The sequence below is a fragment of the Papilio xuthus genome, unplaced genomic scaffold (genome assembly GCF_000836235.2).
Source record: "Papilio xuthus unplaced genomic scaffold, Pxut_1.1 DF828258.1, whole genome shotgun sequence".
In the NCBI taxonomy this organism is placed as follows: domain Eukaryota; kingdom Metazoa; phylum Arthropoda; class Insecta; order Lepidoptera; family Papilionidae; genus Papilio; species Papilio xuthus.
The window spans coordinates 3,447,283-3,466,165 of NW_013530391.1; the positions used below are offsets into that span (position 1 = coordinate 3,447,283).

The window sequence follows — 18,883 nt, forward strand, 5'->3', positions numbered from 1 at the left end:
TATTGTAACAATCAGAATTCAGCGCGGGAACATTTCCGCCAGATAAATTGATGTCAAATAAATCCTTTGTTATCTGTTTAACACAGGCGTATGTGTCATAAAACGCTACGGCGTTTGTTAAAATATTTTTTACACCATCGTATATGAAACAATACGCTTTATTTTGCAATCCAGGAAAAAAAGAGTTAAAAGTCAATAGTTCATTTAGTTTTGATGTAATCAAAATATTTTAGACACAATTTTTATTAACCCTTATTGTGGCGATATTTCTTTTTTGAAGAAAAGCAAAAAACATAGTTAAAAATTATTTTATAGTGATCGTATATTTTTATAAATTTGTATGTATGGTATACTATACAAAATGAACATAAGGGTTAATTCCTAAAAGTAAACTAACGTTAAAAGTTTAGTTGTTTAAATTACTTCGCTTAAAATATGCTGTTTTTGCTTGTTTGGAGTCGTTTAGTAAATTTCACTGCAATATTTATTACATAGAGATACTTAAAGCCGCCAAATTTGTGCAAAGGCACGCGATTTTAGATCGTTAAGCTGAATTATTACCCAAATGGTAATTATGCGAACATCATATACAATGCAGTCATGAAATAATACAATTATAGTTACTATCTTTTTGTTATAATCTTAGTGTAATAAATGCGAAAGTTTAGTTTACTGATGGATGTTTATTAGAAGGTATCATCAGAACGGCTGCATGGATCTCGCTGTAATTTGAACTGTAGAACATAGTATAGAAGAACACATAGACAACTATTTTTTTTTATATCATAAAGTGGCAAACGAGCGTGCGGCCACCTGAAAACGCTGAAATAGCGAAGTAAGCGTTGCCCATGACATACGCAAATTGCATATGCGTTGCCTACCTTTAATCGACGGAGGGGAAGGATGCACAGAAAGAAAACATTTTCCCTTCCCATGCATCCTCTCATCCGGAAAGCCCACTTCCACTTCTCATCCTTTCCTTATAAGAAAAAGGGTGGGAAGGGAAAGAGGACTAAATTAGGCGTCCGGAACGCACACTCATCAGACTGTACGCGGAATTGCTTCCACTTCACGCCAGTCTTCTGTGTGGTCGTGGTATTTCACCGGGCGAGCCGGGCCAGTTCGTGCTAAGATGTTAAAGCGGGCTCTACCACTGTATTAATTCCACGTGGACGGAGTCGCTGTTGACAGCTAGTACATTATCATTAAAAATTAATTAAGTTAACGTAGGATGGTTGATGTTTTCTAACTTCTTAACAAGTAAAGTTAAGATATTAGACTGATGAATGATTTATTCACGAAACAATGAACATCCTTTATATGAGAACAATGAATATTCAAATTCAATAGCCAAATAAGGTATCCACTGCTATAGCAAATAAATATTCAACCCTATCACCTTCCATAATGTAATCTTTGTAGGGAGGTTCGTTGAATACGTAGTTTTTCAGTGGGACCCTATTTGGTCGATAAATCAGATAAGCACAGCATGTCGACACTCCTACTCGCTTTCGCAGCATAAATTTTCTATATCTCTGTCCTCATTCATCATCCTGACGTGTCCAAACCAATGGAACGTATCTTTTTTGGCCTCTAATAGACGCTAGTTTCTGATGTGAATAGGTGGACAAGAACTGGGAAGAGCTGTGATGATGTGTAAAATATCTTACTAATATTATAATATTAATGCGAAAGTTTGGATACATGGATGTTTGTTATAATGTTTCTCCGGAACGGCTCAATAGATCTTTATGAAATTTCACCCAGACGTAGAACATAGTGTGGAAGAACACATAAGTTACTAATTAAGTTTTTTTTAATTCCACGCGGACGGAGCGGTCTACAGTTAGTATTATTGAAAAATAAAGTTCCTTTATAAATCTTATTCTAGGTGTTATTAAGAAGGTCTTTAAAAAGGGCAGAAAGTTTTTTTTTAATTTCTTCATAATTGGTTGATTGTGATGCATTAAGCCTTTATTCCTTTAAATAACTAAGAAACAAGGAAATGCTACATTTCGACGGCACATGAAAATATCAAGTTATTATGTAAATTACTCGATCGTTGATTACCGGTCGCATTGCGTTACATCCAGTCACTATCCGTCACACAGCTAGGAGTGCTAGTAATCGAGAGCTCGATATAAGCGGGTCATTAATTTGATGACGTCAATCAAACACTAGATCCCACCGCGTGACATAAATCAACCGAAACAGCCCACAAATTAAACACGTTTTAAAATCACGGCTATCAGCTATATGGACTAATAAACTTTACTTATTAACTTTTATTAGTATTTTACTCTTTGCATCATAGAAAGGGTATTTGTAGTTGGTATGTTATAAGTATGCAAGAATGTTTATTCCATTTGTGTTACTTGTGACCTTTAAACGAAGTAATGTTATTTTTCGAAATAAAGTGCTTATACGTAAACACGCTGATTCCGTCCATAATTACAATCAGCGGTGGTCAAAAGGTTAAAACACGTTTTAATTTAAACAGTATATAACTTTATTTTTGGTGTAATACAGTAACTTTTTAATTAATGTTTAATGTGCTTAAGCATTTAAATTAATGAACGTAAACATAATTAACCGTTGTATTTGGACTTGCTTATGAATTTGAAACGAGTTTTATCGCTATAAAGTGCTAATAGCTCGCAGTCGGCGTCCTCAGGGAATCGCATGCCTTGTGGCTAGCTAATAGCTGCAATAATGGGGAAAAGACGCCACTTTCTTGTTCAAAGAGGAAATTAATGCCATACCATAATCTGACTGCAGATAGTTTTTACTTGTCTATGTCGGTGTGGATTTTAAATTTTTTTTTTCAAATAAGCAGATAAATGTGAATGTTTAGGTGTATGGATGATTGTTTAAAGTTAACCATCGAAAGCAAACGAGCGAGCGGCCACCTGAAATCGCTGAAATAGCGAAGTGACCGTTGCCCGTAGACAAACGCAATTGCATATGCGTTGACTACCTTTAATCAACGGAGGAGATGATGCACAGAATGAAAATATTTTCTTTCTGTGCATCATCTCATCCGGGAAGTCCACTTACACTTCCCATCCTTTCCTTATAAGAAAGAGGTTGGGAAGAGCAAAATGACTAAATTAGGCCTCAGGGACGCACACTCATCAGACGAAACGCGGAATTGCTTCCACTTCACGCCTGTCTTCTATGTGGAAGAACACAAAGGATACTAATTATGTTTCTTTTAATTACGCGCGAACGGAATCGCGGGCGACCGCTATGTACCATATTTTCACTAATATGTAAATTGTTTCGAATTAAATTTGAAATGTTATCGTTCAATATAATTCATGTTTCACACACTAGACGTGTGTATACGCTTGTAATAATAAAATAGATTCTGAATATTCTTGAATAAATATACTTTTATAACGAAATACAATATCTCCTTGTTCGAGTTTAAATATGGCACGAATCGTTAATATTTATGTTCCTCTTTGTTCTATTTTCATGTTCACCGAAGCGTAATGTATTGCTAAAGGCGTCTATATGTTATTGTATATACCCACTAAGATAATTTAAATACGTTTAAATTACACTCAATATTAATAACATAAAGGAGAGTACAAACTCTGTATAAAGTAAATGTCATACTTCTTTCTATATTTTTCTCTACTATCTTATTACGTGAATACATATTTCCAGTTGGTTATTCGAGTAACTTTAATAAAAAGGAAAAATTATTGAATACTTTTTGAACTAACTTATCGCTATCTCACAGGATTAATTACATCGTTATTCGGCACCCAAATTAGAGATAACTCAGAGATTTCATTATAAAATCAGCTAAATTTGTCGTCAAAGACATTTTTTTCGTTGAATCTTTTTTCTTCTCTTATAACTCAATAAAGCTTTAACGAGAGTCGAACTGTCTCAGACGAATCTTTGGAAACGCGACTCAAAGAATGGATTAGATTTAGTAGACGTTATTTGTGTAGACAACTTTACTCTTATTTGATTATTTTAGACGTCTCTTCTGGGACATTTACAAGGTAAATTTTACTTTGCTTACGTAAATACAATTATCCATTCAAAAGATTTCATTCTTAACAAGTTCCGTGTTTGTATTGGACTTATATTATTCTTATTCCCGTCATTGTGTTGGTCATATTTTGTTTATCAGTAAAAAAAATGTGTTACTTCTTAATTTTTATCTAGAACTAGTCCGCGTGGATATATAAAAAAACTTAATTAGTGTAGCCACCCCACCCATCCATCCATACAGGTCACATCCATCTAAACAATCGCATTTATAATATTAGTAAGTTAAATAAAAAGCAGCACTTCAAGGCAAAAATTCGAAAAAAATTAATAAATAGTATCCAATGTCCGTCTCCTGGCTCTAAGCTACCTCCTCACTAATTTTCAGCCATATCGGTAAAGCCGTTCTTGAGTTATAAATAGTGTAACTAACACGCCTTTCTTTTATATATATATAGATAGATATAAGCATTGTTAAGAAATAGAAAAAGCAGATAAAAGAACAAATCATCTAAATGGTCAAGTGGTTATAGTATTGGTAACATTTTCAGTGCATACTAGTGAAAGTTGACACTTCTTAAAGCCATGTTTTCCCATGAGAAAAAAAAGTAGGCAAGTACATTATGTATTATGCCTATATACAATTGGCTACACTTTAGCGTATTCTATAGAGCAAAATGAAAGTCACGGTAGGGACGCTTTTAATGTTTTGAATTTGGAATGTCATGGCGGTCCGCGGGGAAATGTAAGCCCACCTTAATAAGATGAACTGGCGATATTTTAGGGGTGAAAAAAATATGACCTTTCTCACCTTTAAAAAAAAAGTGATGTAGTCGTAACTTATACAATTTCAGTGACGTAGTATACTGTAATAAAAATACAGAATTGTGAGTTTCAATTTAAAAAGTTTTACTTTCGCATATTCTGGTTTGATGATGCGTGTTTTACACTGGCCATAAATTTCAGCACCGTTTGTGAAAATAAAAGTAAATATAACCTAACCTTATTTAAAAAAGCCGACTGAATTTGGGTCTATAATATGAAATAGCGCCATCTATTGTGTGCGTTTTAAAAATAAGGTTTTAGATATGTTATTATGGATATACTCTAAACCAACACAAAAATATTTAACACCGAATAAAGCAGTTATGGTTAATGAGAATTTAAGCGGTTAAAAAATAAATAAAAGTCAAAGATAAAAACATAAATCCCAATAACCTTGGAATAAATATTTGCATGGATATAAAAACATGCAGTCGAGAGAAATAAAAAACAGTTAAGTAAAGTCAAGCTTCATCTAATCAAATTATTAAGCACTCAAAAGTCATTTCCATCTTAGGTCTTAAAATATTCAGTATTTCCACGTTCAAGGCAGCTTGGATATTTTGCTAAAAGGAATATTTATATTTCTTTTGCTCGAAGTTCAGTTCTGTTTTAAAATATCGACTTATTTAGTTCACGTATTATCTTGGCTAGAGTCAAACAACATTATTATACTTGATTTTATAAAAATAGGAATTGAAAATTGTCAAAATTAGTATTAAAATCTTAATACAAATATAAAAACATCGGCTATATATAATTAGCTTAGAGCATGTTTTCAGCGTCAAAAGATTTATATGTATAAAACAAATTGTCGCCTATCGTTATCTTAAAAAAAAATAGAGGCAAGACAGAAAAAATCCACGGTATATAAAACTTCATTATTTCTAGAAAATCTTGATGTGAACAGCCTATTTTATCTAGTTAAATCACTTTAGATTGTAATCAATAAAACAAAATGTTAACATTCAACTTTTCCAATTTCTAGAACCGCAAGATTCGATAACGTTCTTTTAAACGTGAGCATCGGTTTGACGTAAGTTTTTATCCCGCTGTGTCCCCATTCAGTTGCCTTCAAGTTGGCGGACTCATCAATCAAAGCCGTCATTTGGCGCAGAGGAGACGTTCTAATAAGATCGGAGTACTACCGATAGCCTCGGATACAAGATTACACGACTAAATTACATTTGCCGGATGTTATTTCAATTGAATACTTTTATTACATTATAGATGGTATATATAGCTTGCAATTATTCGACATTTTTATATTTTATTTTTGGTGTTTGTTATACTCTTAAATTAAAAACACAGTTTGTGATTTGGACGTTCAAAACGTTTTGGAGTTGTGATGCACGGAATATGTAGTTTAATACTGTGTAAAGCGACTGTTTTCTTAGTGCAAAGAGTTCGCTGTCAAATGATTTCCTGAATGAAAATGAAAGTTGTTCTGGTTTCCTAAAATACGAACCTCATTTTATTACATATAGTATCTTATCTTAATGCAAACTTACGCACGTTTCCAATTTCAAATTGGTAAAGCTTTCGTTCATATTTTTACAAAAAAATATTGGGAAAGTAATTTCTTAAATCTGTACCGTTTATGACGGAATACATTAAGCACCACTCAAGCTCTCTCCATTCTGAACACCTACGCATACGGTTTTGTAACTTACTCGCGCGCTTAAGGAAGAATTATTTCCAAATATAATTTCACTAGCTGTCGCCCACGATACTGTCCATGAAGAATTAAAAAAAAATTGGTACTCTAAGTTTTTCCTGATTGTTCTACATCTATTCCAAATTTTAGCATCCATGAAGCCGTTCTGGAGAAACCTTCTAACAAACATCCATCCATAAGTTATTAGTAAGATTGTATCCATACTTGTCTTATACAACACATTATAATTACCTTTCACAATTTTATTGCTGTGCCATTAAGAACCAGTAAAAGATTTCCTTTCCATTATGGTCAACAAAGAGATAGTTTTAAAACTGTTCGCTTATAAATTCTAGCTATACTATGAACATGATCTATGTAACAATGAACGGCTGAGAGTCGCAGAGATTCAATTACACTCCATAAGGCACCACATTAAACCGGATACGACGTTCCGCTCTATTACATACATACAACAATATACCCTGTAATCAGGAAAAAAATGTAAATCAATATGTACTTTTTCCCAAATATACTACGCAATAGATATGTTTCTCATATTTTATCCTTATGATTTCCGACCTGTAATATCAATTGAGAATAATTTAATTTTTCTTTTCCTTCCTTATGTTGTCTAAATATGTTGCATGGAATTAAAATAATACGCAACGAGTCAACAGGAAAAAGCATTGCATTTACAACACAAAAAAACTTTGAAGGAGCACTTAACCGTAGCTTTCCAACGGTAACGGCCCCTGAGGTAGAGTCAAGTGGTTCCGCCTCCAGTAATCACATCGTCCGTTTCCCTTCGTCACTTTGTTGCAAATTACTTGCGAATGTTGTGATGACGTGCTGTTTGTATATTAGTTGGTTTATTTCAAATACTAAACTTTTTATTGCCTAAAGTAACAGTCGGGGGCATAGTTAGATACAGAAATCCTTATTATGCATTCTTGGAGTTTAAATCTTTGGTTTTAAGGTGCTACTGCCAGTTGAAGACGGTTGAAGACGTATAAGTTAAGCATCCAAGCAACTCCTTTCTACCTCCCAGAAAAACTTCTTTCTGTTGTTCCTCTCCTGCTCTTTACTCTGTTTACGGGAAATCAATACCTAGATCTAGACCAAACTGTGGTTTAAGTATTTTTTTTCTTAGTTATCTTTTAGATTATTCGTAGTGTTTTTAAATTTATATCACACATTATAATTTTTTTATTGATATTTTTGATTAATAAACTTTCTCGCAATATTTCGTTTGTAATTTTAATTATAATGATAAGTCTATAATGAAATGTAAAATATATAAAATATAATTACTTACATCTAATTGAGCGGTCGTACAAGTTGAAATCGACATTTTATCGATATAAAATCGCCTTTAACGTGTAATACGAACGCAAGTATCATAAAATTCAATGCCGAGTACTAAAACTTTTTATTACACATTCAAACCCTCGAAAGGTCTGCCGACATCGTGCTCCGCCTGTCATGAAATTTAAATATATGTGGATTTTATCCGTGACATCACTTATCTGCCTAATAGGGGTGACTACCAAATAGCCGAATCTCTGAGCCACAAACTTTTATAGATGAGAAGAAATAATTATAGTGGTGCTTAATACAACACTATGCTTACTTCTTAGTGGTAACATTAGTAAAATGGTAATATAATTATGATAATAAGAACCTACTCATGCTCTTAATTACTGGATTAAATATGAAAAAAACGACAGGAAAACATTCAGGTTTATAAAACCTTGTGCGTCGTGATACTAATATACTTCTAACCGTTGATTTCTAAGACCATCTGTGTATAAAATATATCGTCATTCGTGTCAATATCTTTGACAAAACAGAGAAAACAATGTATTAAAGGGGGATTTTGGTCTTAAAAACTCACAGTAAATAACAACGATTACACATTAGGTGGTTTAGCAAACTTTGGTAGAGCATTTTAAGTACTATTGAATAGTATTCACGTTGACGCGCGCATTATTTCCAAGCTCACGTTGGTAACGCATTTGTGGTTATCAGGGATTAAGCAGGTCTTTCGTGCGTAACGTTAAAACGCCAAGTGTGAATCAGCTTTAAGGTATTTAGTATAGTAAATTTACGTAGTACAGTAACGCTAAGTCCCGAGAGAGATGGAGCGGAACTGGCCGCTTTCCAAACATGTGTATTGAAGCAACGTAAACAGTTATTAATTAGATTTACATAGGATATGAGCGCCATTAAACGTCAAATAAAAATAAAAATAACATTTTTATTTATTCGTACACTGCGAAAAAAAAGCTAGAGTTAAATTAAACTTTTCATCAGAATTTGAAGTTAGAACAAGTATAGTAAAAATACTTAGAAGCCAAGTTCACAAACACATATATGTTTATATAAATGTATATCTTACTAATATTGTAAATACGAATGTTTGTATGTATAGTTGGACATTTATTAATAGGTATCTCCAGAACGGCTGCATGGATTTCGCTGAAATTTGGCATAGATGTAGAACATACTCTGAAAGACACATAGGCTACTAATTAAGTTTCTTTTTAATTCCTCACGGACGGATTCACGAGTGTCAGCTAGTAAATTCTAAGTATAATAAGTAAATTCAGCTCAACTTAAAGATAAGTTTCATACAAATATTCTACTTTTCAATATCGTGGGTAATACCGGGCGTTATGAATTTTCATTTGGCCGAGCCAGGAACGTGGTACGTGCCTCAAATATGTTATGGCATGCTGAAGAAAAAATGCCAAGAAGCCACACCGCGCATTAAATATAAATATCTCGAATTTGCGGCACCCAATATGCGGGGAACGTGGTTACACTGGATATATTCCTTTATTAAATAAAAAATACGAACAGTTAATATGCTCTCATTTGGAATAATATTCTTGCATGCACGTAGCTGTAATATATAGCGTTAAATACTTTTACGTTAATTTACATATTTGTTGTAAATCAATATAAATGTATTAAGTCTATAGGTATACTATTTTTTATAAGAAGCCAAAAAATAGGAGTTAAATAACTAATATAATAAACAACAAACCTTAGACTTTAAAATGGCTTTGTTAAATTAATTATAATTATTTTGATCTATCCAATATATTCACTATTTTTTTTACAAAACAACCCGAAAAAAACAGAAAATTAATCAATATAATACAATAAAAAAGGTTGAATAATTTTATGTTAAATATAAATAAAAGTATTTCTAACTATACAACAGTCAAGTAAATTATCATTGAAACTATTTGACGCTGTAATAAAATCATAAAGCGGGGTCGAGCGAGAGTTGCTCATTAATTTGACGAAGTTAGTAAACAGGCTGACTACATTATAGCCTATAAATTAACTAAATCTACGTATAAATTAAGCCGCCTTAATAATTAAGTTCGGAACGGCTTAGTAAACATGACTAGCCCTGCGATTTACCTTGGAGTGTTCTTACCTGTTATTAAACGGGAGACTTTGCTGTAAATAAATTGAGTTTGTTTTGATTTAAACAACATAGGATAACTAATTCAAACTTACGTGAGAACATTATAATAACATTATTAAAACGGCTAAACAGTCACGTATATTCTACAAACTTTATACTATTCGACGTACGTGGGACTGGTATTATTTCGCGGTCGCGGCCAGTCCCACTCACCCTGATAAAAGGCCCCCGATGGGCTCGAAACTAGTAGGTGCCGCCACTGGATGAATATACGTGAGTATCTAGCCGTTTTTATATAAGTTTAACGTAGGATAAATTAAACTTTAATTTTCCGATGAAAGAAGATTGGATCTAGACTATGTATCTGAAGTGTGATAAGGATAGAGATATGATGATGAAAAATAAAAATAAGTATTATAATGAAAAGAAAACAAAAGATATATGCCTTTCTGTGAACTGATGGTTGTAATACTTTAAAAACCTTTATTACATCATCCGATTGCATATACGTTTCGTTAGAAACTTAGTCCGCTCTCTCTTGCGTGGAATTAGTTTTCTAAGTTGAAATTAGATTTAGCATAACAGACGTAATATACGGGATACGTAACTTTGAAACCTATTTCAGATAAATTTAATACTTTTGAGTTAATGATATTAGTGGCTGTAATTTATAACATAAAAATCCAGGAAATTTTAATAATTCGTAAGATAATATCGCTAACACTAAACAACTTTTAAATTATCAAGTCTAGAATATACTAACAAGTATAAAATATACGAAAAATTCAAGTGCTCTCAAAGCGCGAGTAATAGGATAAAGTTTTGACAGTGATGCAAAATATTTGGTAATGCAGTATCTCGGAGCATGCTTACAATATTAATGACGGGGTATGCGCAGACTGCAAGCATGCCTGGCATCTAAGCTCTCGTGTTAGCTTAAATGACACATTATCCGTGCCAAATATTATAAAATATTTTAATATCTTTAAGAATTTAGACTTTAAAAAACATTGCTGCCCTAAAATAGAGAAACGTTGCATAAGAAAATTTTAGTTCTTTCAACAGTTCACGTCAACCATAAGACTACTTTTAAAGTCACATAAAATCTTTTTTCCATCATTGTATAATAAATAAATTAAAAAGAAACTTTACTTATTAAGTTTAATTGTCTTTTTCTTCTTCCACAGGTACGACCGTCAACAATACGGACAACATAAAAATCACAACAAATGTGTAGATGTAGGAATGTAACAATAAAATCAAGAAGCCCGAAGATGAAGAGGCGTTCGCTGCCAACCGTCCGCGAGGAGAGCCGCGGGATTAGCTTGTGCAACAGTGATTTAGCTATCTACGTAATAGTGACGGCTACGGCCGTGTTTAGTTATGTGAACAGTTTGAATGGTGACTTCGTGCATGATGACATCCCAGCTATAGTGACCAATGGTGACGTCATCGGCACAAATTCTCTAAAGCAACTCCTGTTAAATGACTTCTGGGGTACCCCAATGGCGGATCCTAGTAGTCACAAATCTTATCGGCCACTCACCACGCTTTCTTTTCGGTAAGTTCAATATTTACATAATTATAATATTAATATAATTGATTTAAAATGACTTGTGTTGTATTAAATTAGAACAAGAAGTGTTAGTAATCTAAACTACCCCGTCCCGTGGTATTCTCTGCGATTTTTCTGTAGCATTTGGTAAAGATCTTTCATATTTCATATCAGCACGTATAATCTGTACACATGAAGGGACCAGTATTAACGAGAATATAACATGCTGGAAGTTGGTCGAGTCATGTTCATTCTTCCAAACGATTTCCGTTGAATTTTCCCAACCTAGTAAGATAACCTATAGCTTCGTCATCAATTAGTCAACCTTAGATTAAGTCTAATGTACTATGACACTTAGACTTAAAAATTAGGCTTACTTTTAGTGGTAACAAGACTTTATTGTGAATAAGTCTACTACTATCGCCCTGATGTACTTATATTATTCAAACTTTCGTGAGACATTATACTAAACTGATATATAAACACGACTAAACACTCACGTATAATTGTCCGGTGGCGGCACCGATTAGTTTCGAGCCCATCGGGGGCCGTTCATTCATCAGGATGAGTGGTACTGGTATTATTTCGCGGACGCGGCACCGGACGAATATATGTGAGTGTTTAGCCGTGTTTATATATCAGTTCTGATGTACTTACTTGTAAATATAAAATTTAAAAATATACTAGGCCCAAATTTAAAATGTATTTTACCATTTCAATGCTACATTGCAGTCACTAAACATAGACTTAACTATTTTACTTTAATTTGACCTCTTACTTAAATTTAAATATATATTCGTATAGGTGTGTGTACCCTATTCTTTCCCGTCTTAAAGTCACACATAAATATTCCTCGTAGCTAGTCTATTTATCACTCCGTGTGCGGACAACGAATATATCAAACAGGATAACGGCCACTTACAAATACTGAAATACCACATTATATATATTATTATGCTATTATAATAAGCTTATTTTTATTCAAAAGAAAAAAAAATAATATAACTAGTAAATCAGTTAGACTTTTTCCTTTTACATTTCAATAAACAAACTTTCTAAGCTGTATGTACTGACTCAGGGTACACAACTTAATTAGTTTTTTTAGTGAAGATTCCTTATACCAAATCTACATTTAATGTCCTCCTTAGTGATTATTTAACAGCCGTGCGAGTTTCAAATAGATTAAACATAGATCTTCCTCAATTATGGTACTCGATGTTTAGTTACAAATATTTTCGACGAGGAAAGTAGCGACTATTAGGTAGTATAGCTATGTTAGGATATGCGACACTGTGTCACATGTATGTGGCAGCGAGGGCGGTAGATAGCCGCACCTGTGGGCGCTAATAAATTACGATAACGCCACTGCTTGCCGCTCGCCCACAAAGATTCACTCTTATCTCGTACAGTTCGCACTTTTGCGGGATATGCTCGTACTGGTGGGGGAAATAAATCTGTTAATTCTACTCTAGAGCATTTTATGTTATCGTCATCAATGGCAACAAATTAATAGGATACACAGAGTTGATAGTTACTAAAAGTGACTACAAATATTGCAGTATAAATGCGAAGCAAGGTTTTTAAGAACATTAAAAACTTCTGTCTAAGTTGTGTTGAATGATAGGGGGTTAAGAAAAAATACATTTATAAATGTAGTATCTTTTAGGAGAAAAGGTTTGGAATGATGGATCACAACCTTTAGAATTAAAAGTGGTCTACAAAATCAATTCACTGTAATACATGGTCAGAAATATTATTTTTAAGAGCGAGTAAGTAAAATAGTAATCTAAAATCATCTAAAATCAAGTGTGATTTTCAAATACACCTTCGCGTAATACAAATTTTAGCTCTTTCCGTCTTAATTATCTTAAAAGCCTCATCTAAAATCCCTAAAACACAACTTTGACACTCTCACTAAATTGGTTTCGTAATTAATTTATGTTATGGCTTCTTACATAATATCTCCGACACCCGAATACTTCGGTTTGGTAATATTCCTTATATGTATATTGATTGATTTATTACTGTGAATTATTATTACTCGTATTAATACAATATTCAAATGTAACATTGAAATATAATACTAAGACGTCATGCAGCATATCTAAAGCCGATTTACGTTCATTGTTCCTCACAAAACAATGGAAACGCGATTGTAATTATGTTATAATATCGCTCGATAGAGCTTAACCTAAGTGTAATGTACCGTTCAATGATATAACAATTCAATCTATACATAGTTATATAGAATAAGGCTCTATTGTTTAAATTAATCCGATCGATAGCCTTAACCTAACTCACCATTACACCTACTACATTATATCTAACTAACGGTAGGTTACCAAGGCCGTATTGCAGCCGAAGACCACAGAAGACTGACAAGGAATTTCGCATCTACATCTCTTTATCTGAAATACAAAATTTCGTCTAACAATATGAATTTAAATAAGTTACTATGCGCCGCTACCTCTATGTACAAAGTGGCGACGGCTAAATAAAATAGAACTATTCACAAAGCGAGACAAGAGCCCAAAACTTATAAGTTTGCTAGAGAATATGAAAACAAACACGTAAGCAACTGAAATCGGATTACACGGGGGGGCTTTTCTGCAAAAACCAATAGGTCTGGAACGCCTCTGGGACGGTCTCGTAATCTTATTAGGGGTCCGTGGGCAAACTACTGAAACCACTAGGCGCATTGCTTTAAATTTATGATACCTTAGTGAATACTCAATAAACAACTGATTGACGTTGATGTTTAAATAGACCGCTTATTTAAAAATAAAATAATTGCATTTATTGAGGTGTAATTCTTTCATTACTTCGTTTTAATAAATAAATTAATGTTTGGGAAAATTGTTATAATATTTGCATTCAACGCAATACGAATATAATTTTTTGCTTCTGTTACTTTGGTTAGATCTTAAGATTTACTGGCTCTTTGTTCTACATGATTTTACTAATCTGAATCATCATATATATTATTCGTAATTGAGTTATTGAAAATGATACTTAATCCGCATCAGATAAGATTGAAAATACGTAAATACATAATTGATGTGCCTGCGGAATCCCTTGTGACTTCGTTGCGTCGGCTTTCGTGGTACATTTTCTTATACGAATGGATAAAAATCCACCCGTTTCTCCCTTACCCATCCCATACGTATGTGAGAGCTTCGCTGTCTTGCTGCGACATTATTGATAACTGTGGCGTGTGAACAGGACCGTCAATGTTACGATTATAGTTCCACGAGTTAGGAAACTTTGTCATTCAACTCGACAACGCGTAAAGTTTTCGTCGCCAACATTGTTGAGGAGTTATTTGCAATTAGATGTGCGACGTTCAGGTCGAATTAGATCGATTCTATTGGTTACGAAGAAAAAACTATTCGTCGTAGTTTCGAAACTAATATACTAATTGTTTTAAGAAACAATAAATATCCATTATTATTTCAGGAATTAAACAAACAATATTATAACGATTTCTTTAAATCTGTAAGATCTGTTTCGTCCTTTTATTATATTATAGAATAGTTTTTATATGATTAAAAGTTAACTTTTTATTTACACTCTAAATTACAAAAATTTCCTGACAAAAACTCTAGCATTAATATCCAGCAACAAAACCTAGAAAGAACAATAGATTGAGCTAGAATAAAGCTAAAATTCTTAGAGAGTCATATCCATTTCAAATGTTTCAATTATAGTAACTACACAGCGGCGTGGAGCGAGCGGGAACAATAAGATCAATTGGGCTTCGGAGCGTAATTACAGAGCCGATACGCCGGCTAATAACTACTGGCAGCGGACCAATTGCTGGCAAATTATCGATATTGTTCCACAGGCCTAATGTTTTACAAAATGTTATATCCGAGCTGGTAATATCCATGCACTAATGATACATTATAATCATTGCTCGTTTATTATCATTTATACCAATAAGCTACGGTATGGTGGAATTATACAATTCATATTTCTATTATTTAATGATCATTTTATCATCTTCATCATCGTCATCATAAATTCAGTCACATGTCCCCAATTTAATGGACTTTAATGATTTAGTGACTATAAAATTTTAGTCGTCATTAGCAATATTGAATATCAGATTCACAGAAGATAGATAAACTAGTAAATGCTAGTAAGTCAAGTATTTGTAGAGTTTGTTGTAAACGAAACCAAATTTCCTCGTCATCGTAGACGTCAGCTATTTAGAGACATCGCTACATTGAAATTGATCAGACAGGTCCTTTTCCTATCAACATAATCTCGTATTAATTTAATTTCACTGATCTCTAATAATATTTTTAAACTATGTTGAGTTGATACATTCCTAGTACAAGACATTCGACATTCGGATTGTATTAACGCATAAATGCTCGCAAGTATACTCTTTATGCTAGCTTTCTTTTGTTTTTCAAAGGTCTTTGTAAGAAAAAATATTCTTCAATATACGTATCATAAAAAATATGAAACTTTCTATTTTTACAACAATTTTGCAATTTCTATTACAAAGAAATGTGATGAAGCGTCGGTTGAATTACGAAAAAAGAAAATGTAATAATACATTTGTAAGTTATAGCTTACTTAGGATCACGTTGGCCACTTGCCCAGTCGAGACTTATTCGAGGGGACGTGTTTTTGTCTGCGTTACGAACGCTTTCGACACAATTTCGTTAAGTGGTAACGTAAGGTGGAAGGTCATTATTTACATTTCAATAGCAATCACTTCGAACAACTCTATTACTATCTGACGTCAGATCTCGCTCTTAATGTTAGTTAAGTTTCATTTATTAGATTGTAAAGAAATAACACCCTTACGTAGAAAACTAAACCTTATTTTTACCTACAAAATAAAAGTGCAATATTTGCAAATATCAGTGTAGTAATTTTCGAAATGAAACTTATCTTTAGATGTATGTATGGATGTTGGTTAGAAGGTATTACCAGAAAATTGGCTGAAATTTGGCACAGATGTATATAGCATAGCCTGGAAATACACGCAGGCTAATAATTAAGTTTTTTTAAATACCGCGCGGTCAGTGTCGTGGGTGACAGCTAGTCGTTATAGAAATTAAAGTAAATCAAAGACTTCAGTTTATTTTATCACATCCTTAAGTTTGACTAATTTACAATTTCCATCGAGGCTCTAAAGATGTCTTTACAAAATGCCGTCAATAATAAGGATAGAGATGACATTTCGCAGCAATTAAAATCCCCAGAGAGCGTCGGTGGCTCAGTGGTCAAAACCTTGACTTGCAATCTGCAGGTCCTAGGTTCGAATCACATTACGAAGTACATTTATCCGACGTTCTTACGGTGAAGGAAACCATTGTGATACAACCTGCACATATCTGAGAAGTAATTCAAAGATATGTGTGAAGTCAACCAACCCGCACTTGGTTGACTATGGCTTAATCACCCTTAACTTAAGGTAGGCTCCTAGCCCCTCGATGGGGACGTATAGTGAGCTGATGATGATGAAAATCCCCAGCGCTTCCATTCAGGTGGCAAGCGATTCGTCATGAGGAAGTTTATGGAGTAATAAGTGACTAAGATTAATGCGGACAATTTGTACGGGCGACGCAACTCTCGGATATACGACCACTGTTATACCGAGATAGTCGGAATCAGATGAATGCTAAGAGAAAATTTTGTACTACCTCTATGTTGTTATTATAATTTTATTGTAAGTTATAACAATTTAAGCTCTCGTTTACGACTCAAGTCTTTGATCTACGTTTTATGAATGCATGACTAAATTTATATTAGTCCACTTAGCTACGCATTTCATCAAATTTGATTAATGCTAGACTTGAAACGAAATTCTTTTAATAAAAATATAGCAGTGAAGTATTACTATGACGTTCATAAAATTATTTTAAACTTAACTTTCAGACTACGAAACGTTACATCGTATTCTTGAATTTTGCATAGGAATGGTAACCGCACATTTCTTGGTTAAAAAGCTAAATTAATATACAACGATTGTATTAAATCGTTAATCTGAATCTCCTCCTATCTCTGTTTTATCCGTTGAGGACTTTAGTTTTAAAGTAACTCTAAGCAAAGTTTGAAGAAAGATAACGCCAGGTTGATGTGATTCGGTCTCCATGGTTAGCGCAGGCTGTGCTCTGACAGATATTAATCTGTTCTCTCATGTTGCCGGAGAATGTAAAAAGACATCCACTTTGATGTCTCTCCAGCCATAGCAATACTTCACTTTATTATGTTTAAAAATGTTATTTTTTTATGGTGATTAAGAAAAAAGTATTTACACGTTTCATGTGCCATCGTCAATGGTTAAGAGATCATGGGTACATGAGGTCGTGGGTTTAATTTCATTTCAATGAAGCTAATAGCTTAAATTTAAATACGATTTTCTATCAAGATATGCTTGGAAAAAATATAAAAAATTATTTCTAGTTATTTACTATCAGTAGAAGACTCATAACGTAAAAACTTCATACATAGTTTTTAACGATTTTATTTAACATATATCAAATAGTGGTCCATTTGATTTCCCCGGGGTACACGATAATCCTCATCCCAAAACTTAATCCTATCAATTTACTTCATATTACCTTTTCAAGGATCAACAATTTGGTTAAGAGTACGGTTAACATACGAATATTTAACCGGAAATTATTTAAAACTATAATCATAGTGTTTCGTACCTTTATAAATATTCATAAGGTAAAATAAATTAATGTAATATTATAATATAAAATTTATTATTATTATATTAATATTTTTAAAATTTTAATTATTATTAATATGTTCTCTTCTTTAGATAAACACATCCCTTACTAAAGTACATATTCCATGTTATAAATAAACACTTTTCATGAGCTATTTTCATACTATATTCTTTTAAGACTTCGGACACATACTAATATGTACTTTGCACGATTACATACAAAGTCTAAGTTTGCACTGCAATTTTTTTTGTAAATTGTGTTTTATGTAGTCAATATTTATATATTCTTTAGCTAGATAAGAAGTAAATAAACTAGACGAGACTAGACAAACTGAGTAGCACGATAATGTTTGTAATTACGATGCTTCCAAACTTTATTTTAGTAAAAACTATAAAATTAAAAAAAACTTCTATAAATTTAAATATTTTAGGAAATCATTACTGTTTAGTTAAGACAGACAGACGAGACAGATTTAATAGTAAAGAGTTGAATATTGATTCTTTTGTAAGAAAAGTAGTCTCTTTAGATTTGGTCAATACTATTATCTACATTTGTTTACGAACTCTACATATTAACGAGTCCAACCATTATTTCGGCTTCGTATTTCAGTAATGAGTTACCGATAACCTTTCAAAGCCCTTGACAATACCCTTTTTTATTGCTTTATCTATAAAATATAGTCTACAATTTAT

At 32.9% G+C, this 18,883-nt stretch overlaps 1 protein-coding gene across 1 annotated transcript in view; it reads left to right on the forward strand.

Moving 5' to 3' along the window:
* LOC106113385 (transmembrane and TPR repeat-containing protein 1) overlaps positions 1-18,883 on the forward strand; it is a 68,282-nt gene that overhangs the window by 18,880 nt on the left and 30,519 nt on the right. Inside the window, exon 2 of the mRNA XM_013306113.1 lies at positions 11,123-11,496. Coding sequence (XP_013161567.1) covers positions 11,165-11,496 — 332 coding nt within the window. The 5' untranslated portion in view covers positions 11,123-11,164. The remainder of the gene's footprint in view (positions 1-11,122; positions 11,497-18,883) is intronic.